This window comes from Dendropsophus ebraccatus, chromosome 10, assembly GCF_027789765.1.
Source record: "Dendropsophus ebraccatus isolate aDenEbr1 chromosome 10, aDenEbr1.pat, whole genome shotgun sequence".
Lineage (NCBI taxonomy): Eukaryota > Metazoa > Chordata > Amphibia > Anura > Hylidae > Dendropsophus > Dendropsophus ebraccatus.
In genome coordinates, this window is record NC_091463.1 from 16389365 (window position 1) to 16399832 (window position 10468).

At 46.8% G+C, this 10468-nt stretch overlaps 1 protein-coding gene across 1 annotated transcript; it reads left to right on the top strand.

Moving 5' to 3' along the window:
• The first annotated feature begins 708 nt into the window (after positions 1-708).
• Positions 709-9363, top strand: CERCAM (cerebral endothelial cell adhesion molecule). Its single transcript, XM_069986264.1, has 12 exons — positions 709-948; positions 1275-1385; positions 2217-2334; positions 2522-2656; positions 2749-2953; positions 3026-3145; positions 3658-3734; positions 3993-4099; positions 5322-5454; positions 5614-5741; positions 5823-6026; positions 6236-9363. Exons 1-12 carry the CDS (start codon positions 761-763, stop codon positions 6474-6476), a joined length of 1767 nt encoding a protein of 588 aa, XP_069842365.1. The 5' UTR covers positions 709-760; the 3' UTR covers positions 6477-9363.
• The last annotated feature ends 1105 nt before the right edge of the window (positions 9364-10468 follow it).

The following is a 10468-nucleotide window of genomic DNA, read 5'->3' on the forward strand; positions in this document are numbered from 1 at the left end:
ATTCAGGATCCCAGGAAAGCTGACTCCCCTCCTATTACTTTTGCCATTCAGGATCCCAGGAAAGCCGAGTCCTCTCCACTTACTTTGTCACTCAGGATCCCAGGGAAGTTGAGTCCCCTCCTCTTACTTTGCCATTAAGGATCCCAGGAAAGCTGAGTCCCCTCCACTTACTTTGCCAATCAGAATCCCAGGAAAGCTGAGTCCTCTCCTCTTACTTTGCCATTCAGGATCCCAGGAAAGCTGACTCCCCTCCTATTACTTTTGCCATTCAGGATCCCAGGAAAGCCGAGTCCTCTCCACTTACTTTGTCACTCAGGATCCCAGGGGAAGCTGAGTCCCCTCCTCTTACTTTGCCATTAAGGATCACAGGAAAGCTGAGTCCCCTCCACTTACTTTGCCATTCAGAATCCCAGGAAAGCTGAGTCCTCTCCTCTTACTTTGCCATTCAGGATCCCAGGAAAGCTGAGTCCCCTCCACTTACTTTGCCATTCAGGATCCCAGGAAAGCTGAGTCCCCTCCACTTACTTTGCACCCAGCTTTCCCTGATCTGCAGATGGAAATCCTTAGAAGGAACCTGGAAATAATCCCATAAAAGTCTGTGGGACAGGGAAGGGATGGGTCACGTGACGTGCTGGAGGGCAGAGAGCGCAGTAGTAGTAGTGGCAGGACCCCCGGGATGATAGCAGTGCCGCCCCCCGTCCCCTCCTCCTCCCGGCACTCCCCTCCTCTCCTCTGACACGTCCTCCCCCGGTCTTCCTGCATGGCCCGTTCCCTGGCACCGCTGCTGCTGCTGCTCGTCCTCCCGGGCCTGGCCCCGGTGCTCGGGGAGGACCCGCCGCCTCCTTCCCTGCTCATTGCGTTTCTTGCACGTAACGCGGCACATGCGCTGCCCTACAGCCTGGGGGCGCTGGAGAGGCTGCAGTATCCTAAGGAGAGGATCTCTATCTGGTGAGGGGGATCAGAGATTAGAGGGGCTTTGGTCATGTGATCATGTACTATAATGTGACTATATACTATATGTTCCATAGTGCAAATCCATGGACCAGACTGCACTACACTGAAAAATGCAAAAAGTTGCAAAACTACAACTCCCAGCATGCCCGGACAGCCGTTGGCTGTCCGGGCATGCTGGGAGTTGTAGTTTTGCATTAATCGCTCTTGTGTTGCTATCTCTGAGGTTTGCAGCCCATGACTACAACTGCTGAGAGTTGTGGTTCTATACCGGTTGTGGTGGTGGGTCTTCAGTCGCAACTTTTTGTTGTTTGTCCCCCCAGGTGTGTGACCGACCACAATGAGGACGGCACGCTGGAGGTGCTGCGGCAGTGGCTGGAGTCGGTGCGCCCCCTGTATCGCTCGGTGGTGTGGAGAGCGCAGGAAGCGCCCAGGTGAGGCTGCACGCCGCCGCTTGTTCTGTCGCCTGCAGGCAGATAAGTGACATAGCTAGTCGTCTAGTGGAGGGGGGCAGGATTCTACAAATTCCTTCCTACACTGGACACTATTCCCCCTTCAAGTCCTTGTGCCGTCTCCTCTCAGTATGAAGCAGTCGCTTAGACATATCCGTGTCTGGGAAAGCTGGGTAACGTCCAATATGGCCGCAGGGAGAAGCGCACGGTTATGGGCTTCACTCTTTGTACGTCTATGGAGATGTCCCCTGCACAGAACACCTTAAAGGGGTTCTCCATTTTGAACAATAGCTATTTGGTAGAAGGAAAAGCATTACACAGTGTCCATTGAAATCGTGCAGGACTATACTGAAAAATTATTAAAACTCTTTGAAAATCAAATCATGCAAGACTTTATCTGCCCCCCCCCCTCAGAGAGGTCCTGCACTGAGGACTCCCTTTAATAACCACTGGGGAGACAGGTTTCTAAACTGGACACCCCCTTTAAGACGTTTCAGAGTATAGCACATACAGAGTATACCAGAATTCAGCCCCATAGAGAGGGTGTTGGATGTGAGGGCTGCAGCTTAGTAACAGAGGACGTAGGCCGTGGGTGACAACCCCTGATCCGCGTACATTGAATAGGGCCACATTTATACAGTACATGCCACCCACACTGATGGCCCCTCCACCACCTCACGTATAGCCATGCTTGTGCTGCTTGTGCCTCCCTCTTTCGGGGCACGGTTTGGCGGCATAATTTGGGCAGTGTGCAGAGCAGTATGGTGTGAACAGGACACATGTGTATCTGACTCCTTGCCCTTTGGTCTATAGATGGTATCCTGAAGAGACCGGCCCAAAACAGTGGCCCAGGGAGCGATATGAACGCGTGATGATGCTCAGGCAGGAGGCTTTGGACTACGCAAGAGAGAATAAAGCTGATTATATCCTGGTAAGATCACCCCCCCATGGAGTGAAGTGCATGACTGTGCGCTTCTCCCAGCTATATCCCAACTGATGGGGGATCGGTAAACCCGGACCCCGACTGAACATAGAACATAACTTTTGACATATCAAAACTTTTATAAAGTCACAGTAACCCATTATAAGTATATTTCTATCATAAATATATATTACAGTACACAGATGCGGACAATGTCCTGACCAACGATCAGACGGTGCACTTGCTCATGGCAAAGAATAAGACCTTGGTGGCGCCAATGTTGGATGCCCAGACGGGATTCTCTAACTTTTGGTGTGGGATAACTCCGCAGGTACGTGACCAAGTGTCCTAGACATCATACAGTGAGGTCCCCGACCCCCTGTAGCAGCCATCGGTGATGTCAGTGATTCTTCCTATTATCAGGGCTTCTATCGCCGGACACCAGATTATTACCCCACAAGGAACCGTCAGCGCGTCGGCTGCTTCCCTGTCCCCATGGTGCACGCCACCTTCCTGCTGGACCTGCGCAAGGAAGAGAGCACCAAGCTGGCGTTTCACCCTCCTCATCCCAATTACACCTGGACCTTCGATGACATCATCGTGTTCGCGTACTCATGTCTGGCATCAGGTATGTACCGTGAGACATCACACTCTTCATCCTAGTGGTTGACTATTTGTAGGTAACAGTTTTATCTTTCAGGAGTACAAGGTTACGTGTGCAACGACCATCGCTTTGGTTACATCAATGTACCGCCGCTACCGAACCATGACCTGGAGGACGACAAGCTGAATTTTGTACACCTTATACTAGAAGCAATGGGTGAGCATGGACATGTCTAAGAGGATAGCAGAATAGTGAGTGCAGCTCTGGAGGATAATACAGGATTTAACTCAGGATCAGTACAGGATAAGTAATGTATGTACGCAGTGACCCCACCAGCAGAATAGTGAGTGCAGCTCTGAAGTATAATACAGGATGGACCTCCAGATGCAAAATAAATATAGATAGGGATTATTACTCAGTAGTAAGATAAGTGGTGTATGAACAGGTAAGGAAACAATACAGAACACACACTGGGATATAAAGCAGGTATAAGACACGTAGCCCAGTGATGCAATGCAGAGGTGTTGGGACAGTAACATATACCATATTGATCCAATCCCAGCTAATGTATTCTAGCTACATCTGTGTCCAATATCCAGAGCCAGTCTTTATAGATGGAGGGGCAGCAGATGAGATTTATACTATACATGTCAGGAAATTCCGATTTCCTAATAGTTGGTGCAGATCATGGCTGTCCGTCTTATAATAACCTAACCTTTGTGTTACAGTGGAAGGCTTCCCATTCACAGCTTCCCAGTATGTGTCCCTGCCGGAAAAGAATCCAGACAAAATGGGGTTTGATGAGGTTTGTCATACTAAGTACAGTGTATGTATCATTTATCCTTATATACAGCAAGAGCCATAGGGCTGTGTATATATGATACTCATATGGGAATAATAACCTATGCCCAGTAGATGATCAGTATGAGCTATAGACTATATATAATCTCCCAGCCCTTCTCAGCAGATGATCAGTATCAGCTATAGACCCTGAGTCTGAATTATCTGGCAGTCTATCACCATTCCACAGCCCCCCATAACCCGCCTCTTCTCTCTGCCTTAGGTATTCCTCATAAATCTTCTCCGTCGCCCTGAACGCCGTGAGAGAATGCTGCACTCCCTGTATGAGCAGGAGATCTCCTGCCGTGTACTGGACGCAGTAGATGGAAGGTAACCAGCTACCGGATCTACTTCATTACCTTCCAGGGATGACACTTGGCAGTGAAGGGGAGGGGGGAAGGGGGGCTGGGTAGTAGAGGATCTCATCAGACTGCATGTATGGGATAATCCACGACCCCCATCCCTGACTGTAAATTTTTGGATTATTAGAGATCGTCAAGGAGTCCTGTGACATGTATATGTATACATCTATCTCTGAGGGGATAGGGGATATTGTTTATTAAAATTTGTAGCAGCTGAGGTGTATTATGAGGTTCTGCAACAGCTCTGGTGTACTATATGGTTCAGCAGCAGCTGAGGTGTATTATGGCGTTCTGCAGCAGCTGAGGTGTGTATTATATGGTTCAGCAGCAGCTTAGGTGTGTATTATATGGTTCAGCAGCAGCTTAGGTGTGTATTATGAGGTTCTACAGCAGCTCAGGTGTATTATAATGCTCTGCAGCAGCTCGGGTGTGTAGTATGATGTTCTGCAGCAGCTGGGGTGTGTATTATCCTGCTGTATAGAAGCTGTGGTGTAGGCCTGTGAAGCATCCTTTATCTCTATGTATTGAAGTGAATTAGTCTCTGTTAACATTTAATTTCTTGCATCTATCGGATATATATATATGCCTGGTGTATCCTCCCTGTATATATAATGCCTCTGATCACTATCAATACTGTATCCATTTCTATTGTAAGACACAGCTGATTCCCAAAACCTATTATCAGAGAGCAGCCTGTGGGGTGAATGGCGGCCTATGGATGAGCCAGAAGCTTTCCCAGCATTACACCAATTATATTCACAATAATGCAGATGCTTATATGAATATTTGAAGTCTACTGAATGATATATATGAAGCCCCCCCCCCATCATCCTTCAGTCTCTGGAGAGTATCGGCAGCTGCCGCACAACCTGTCTGTGAGCGGCATGTCAATCCATCAGTGAGTCTATAGGCCGCTTCCTCCTGGAGACAAGGTTCTGCAGCAGCTGGGCTGTGTATTGTACAGTAGAGGAGGGATCCCTGGGGAGTGGAAGATGGACCATGGATCCTGTCACTGATGCTGGATACAACCTGCTCTACTCCTTCCATCTGCTGGCAGCACCGTGTGGTCACCTGGTGCATTCTGCCATCACTGTGCAGTAACCATGTATATATCCATACAACTGGTGAACAGGAGATTACGTCTCCTTATCATCCCTTACTATGTACCCCCCTTGTCTCATCTCCAATAGGGCGCTGAACAGCAGCGACATCAAGCGTTTAGGTGTGAACCTTTTGCCCGGATTCTACGACCCGTTCTCTGGTCGGACCCTCACCAAAGGGGAGGTGGGCTGTTTCCTTAGCCACTACAAAATCTGGAAAGAGGTATAGTCTATTGTATCGTCTGCTACTGTGGTTTCGGTTCTATTTATATAGCCAACACCAACGGCTTCCAGTGCTGTCCACTAACTTGTAATCCATAGGTGGCGATAGTGAGCACAGAAAGTATCTCCTGTGCTAAACTCTGTCGTGTCCACATTTCAGGTAGTCGATCGGCAGCTGGAGGTCACTCTGGTCTTCGAGGATGACGTCCGCTTCGAATCCTATTTCAAGAGAAAGATGATCCGCCTTCTGGATGACATCCGCAGTGCCGATCTTGATTGGGATCTGATGTAAGACGTCAGTCTGTTGTAGAGGACGTTCCTGCCACTTGAGTATATGTCTGTGAGAACTGACTATTCCTCCTCTTATAGATACATAGGAAGGAAACAAGTGACCACAGATCCCGAGAAGCCGGTGGAGAACGTGAGGAATCTAGTGGAAGCAGATTACTCCTATTGGACCCTGTGTTACGTGATCTCCTTGCGGGGGGCCCAGAAGCTGGTGAATGCTGAACCCCTCTCTAAGATGCTACCAGTTGATGAGTTTCTGCCCATCATGTCAGACACACATCCAAAGTAAGTAGCACTTATGTATCGTTCTATGCCAGGGCTGGGGAACTTGCAGCCCTCCAGTTGCTGTGAAACTACAATTCCCATCATGCATGGACAGCCAAAGCTTTAGCTTGAGAATTGTAGTTTTGCAACATCTGGAGATTCAAAGGTTCCCTGTCCTATGTCGTACCCCGTGTCCACTCCTCACTTATTCCTCCTATGTCCTTTCACAGTAAGGAATATAAAAGTCATTTCCCCAATCGGGATCTGAAGGTTTTCTCGGTGCATCCTCTTCTTGTTTACCCCACTCATTACACCGGGGATCCCAGCTGGCAAAGTGACACGGAGACATCCACCCTTTGGGATGACGACAACATACGGACAGACTGGAGCGGATCGCAGAAGACTCTTAAGGATTCTCGAGGGAACATGCATCATCATGGGCTGCGATCTACATCACGAGATGAGCTGTGACCCTGCCGCATGGAAAGTGTCGCCCCCTACAGAGCTTTAACATTGGAGAAAGAACCCTTATCACACTGCTCCCCTGCTGGCAGAGGACTTGGCACCACGTTGTCCGTCCATCATACCGTCCTGGAAATAGGAACAGATGCCGTATGTTCATTCTTATTGTCTGGTACCATGCAGTCAGTGCTTCATAGATCTCTCAGGTTTCTCTAGAGTCAGCTGATTTACTCATATAGCACACATACATATGTCATACACCCCTTACAGGGTTATGGCAGAGGACCTGCTAAATCCGCCATTTTGCTGCATTTTACATTCAAGCAAAGACAACTGCTTCTTCTCCTTATAGCAATACCATGAGTACCCTCTAACTTAAAGGGGTTATCCAGCGCTACAAAAACATGGCCACTTTTTCCCCTCTCTTGTCTCCAGGTTGGGTGGGGTTTCAAACTCAGTTCCATTGAAGTAAATGGAGCTTAATTGCAAACTACACCTGAACTGAAGACAAGAGAGGGGGAAAAGTGGCCATGTTTTTGTAGCGCTGGATAACCCTTTAACTTAACCCCTTACAGGCATCACACATTACATACATTTTTTTTCTGTACACCCCCCAGCGGGTTGGTTGGAGTCAGAATATTAGACATAACTGGTAGTTCCTAGTAGTGTGGAGCTGAATGGGTCACATACCCGCATCGGAATTTTCATTCCGCTGCCTGTATGTGACCCGGCCGGTTTAACCCCCCCGCATCCCGCATCCCCGGTCCGAAGCATACATTACCTGCTCTGCGCCACGGCTGTGTGAGGGTGCGTTGACATGTACAGGATCTGCAGCAGATTTGATGCAGTGTTCAGTTATTTAGATGAAATCTGCTGCGGATCCGGTACGTGTGAATGTACCCTAAAGCTCCCGGGTCCCCTCGCTCCCCATCAGCCAATCAGTGCATGCCAGCACTTCATCAGGGACATGTCGGGGGATCTGACCGGTGTTCTATAAGGCAAGTTGGGTGATATCCTTATAGAAACTATGACAAAAGTCACAATGGTTGCCACCCAGCTTTTCCACAAACAGTTTTGTCTTTATGAATATAGCATGGAGGGGGTATGTTTAGCTTGTGAATGCTTGATGCTTGCGGTCAGTCTGCATTATATTATAAGCTGGCAGTACTGTATACATGCAGATGTTCCCCTATGGTCACTATCAGAACTACATACAGATGATCAGTGATCTAAACAAGCGCAAAACAATCTTGCATTGAAAGACGTGGGACTGCATGGAGAAAGAAGGGACATGTCCCTTTTTCCACACAGTCCTACTTTGACACTCTCATTAGACTCAATGGAAACGGCATGACACAGCGCTGTACGCGGTCTCAAACCCAAGTAGTAAGACTGGCCTTGTCGCCCATAGCAACCAATCAGAGCTCAGCTCTAATTTGTAGAACATATATGGTAAAATGAAAGCTGAGCTCTAATAGGTTGCTGTGGGTGCCAAAGACTGGGCATTGTATAGGAATTGGCCTTTGTTGTCCATAGCAACCAATCAGAGCTCAGCTTTCATGTTAACAGAGCAGTTTGAGAAATGAAAGCAGCGCTCTGATTGGTTTGATAAATGAAGCCCAAAGTGTCAAGCTCCGCTCCCCCCCCCCACCACCCCCGTATTAATTTTATTGCTGGATTATTCCTTAATTCTTGCATGCTGGGAGTAGTAGTTATGAAACTGACGAGCTGCAATTTGGAGACCATTGATTTACATGGTAAAGGTTTGACAATATTATTCTGTAAGACTGGGTTCACACCAAGCTAATGCGACATGCGGCAAAAGTGAACACAGCAATTTGTGACCGTGTGGGTTTTAAGTATGAAGCGATTTTTGATTTTTGTTTTTTTACGTGTTTTACCAGTGAAAACCATGTGATCAATAGCTGCATCACCATACGGCGGCCATTCACAGTTAAGCAAGTGCACTTTTGCAGCATGTTACCGCTACCGCTAGTCTGAACCCGGGCTGTATCTAGAAGAGGGTACGGTTAATACTGAACTGTAAGACGCTGGCAGTGACAATCGTTTTTTTCAGTACAAATTCACTGGTTACACCTAAAAACTCAGGTTTCTGATATGTCATTACAAATAAAGTTTATATACATTTTAAATAAAATTTGTGAATTTGTTCTTGTCAAAACATGTCGGGACGAAGAGGCCAGGCGGTTAGCATCTGATGCCGGATTATTAAATGTTATGGACTATCAGATATTATCGTGCATGTAGCATTTCTATTAGATATAGAAATGCATGATAATCTTGAACATCTAAAAATCTGGTACCAGCTTCACGTCTCTATGTATGTCTCTCAAATGTCAGGGTAGAAAAGGATCAAGCAGACTGCAACATGCCTGATCCTTTTGTCCTCAGGGGGGAGAAGCTGCAGCTAGAGCTGTCTGTTCGCAGAACACATGAACCCTTGGCTGACTGGAGCCTCTATGTATATGGTGGAAAGGGGGTGATAGCTGTTTGTTGTTGGATGGCAACCATCTAATGTCTATGGCCAGCTGTAGATTACGTCTAGTTTTACAGCGTGTAAAGTGATGGATCAATGATGTAGAACTTCTGTAACTTCTATAACTCATCCTGCAGAGTCTCAGTGTATTCCTATGAGATGCAGCTTCAGCCTGTCTCCTTGTGAGAGCTTTCTCCATCAATCAAGTTTTTAAATGTAAAAACACCTGCTTTTGTTATCCATTAGTTGTTGCTTTTTTCACATTAATAATTAATAGCATGTTTGCATCAGTTTCCGTCTTTTTCGGCGTAAAAGTATACGTTTTTTAGCTCCACTTTTGTGTGTTTGGTAATAAGTTGTTTATGGTGTGCGCATAGTGTTTCCCCTTTTCTCCATGTTAAAATAAGCAAGCGTTTTGTTTTATGTTTGCATACATTTTCTATTAAGCTCAATGCAAAAAAAAAAAATGCTATGTAAATTGGACCTTACAAGCTAGATGCAGGGTCAGCGGTGTGCAGCTGCATCTCATAGGACACAATACACAGCAAAAATTGGGAATGTGAGTTATGTATCTCTACAGCTAATCCTTGTATGGACTTATCTACTATATATCTGCTCTCCTGGCCTCTATAGGCAGAACTGATCTTTTGAGCAGAACTGTATATATATATACGCACACCTGGAGGGCTTCTTTAAGACCAAGCTGCATCGCTGGTCACAGCCCCTAACAAAGTTAGCATTTTTATTTTTTTTTTACTTTTTGTGCCCTTTCTCCTTTGTGAAAGTCAAAATGTTATAAAGTAAAGTAAAATAAAATAAAATGAGTGCAGAAGTTGCACGTTCCATGCTGGGAAGCACATTGCCCGGAAGCGGAGCCGCTGTGACGAGCGTTAATTATGGTTTACATTAATTATCTACTAATGAAAGCAGATCAGAAATCTGGACGGATTCCAGTCCTCCAGAGCCCGCACTTGGCTACCGAGGCGCCGTGTGCGGAACGGGAAGATTTACTAATTGGGAAACCCTGCCGGGCGGCCGCAGGGGCAGCATGCTGCTCTGTGTAACAAGATGTCAGGAATTCACGACCCACCAGAGGTCCGGCCGACCAGACGGAGGCGGCTCTCTATGCTTGCTAAATCCCTGTAGTAAAATTACTGTCTATAAATATATAGGCATCTATATATGACGGAAACAGCGCCACACCTACCCACAGGTTGCTCGTGGTATTGCAGCACAGTTTTATTGCAATGTTATACTGAAATGTTTGGTTTGTCCTTATCCATTCCCCATTGCCTCTGATTTACAAGACTTCTGCTTGCTTCAGTGTGTTCATCACTAGAATGACAGCAAGCAGAGATCTTGAGTAAGAGATGCAGAAAGTACATGATATAATAACTTCTGCAGCTGTTATTTCACCTCATACGTCACAAGTGAACAGATATAAGAGGAATAACAGGAGTATACAGGATTAAATCACAGCCAGGCGTCTCCTGCTGCCAGCATG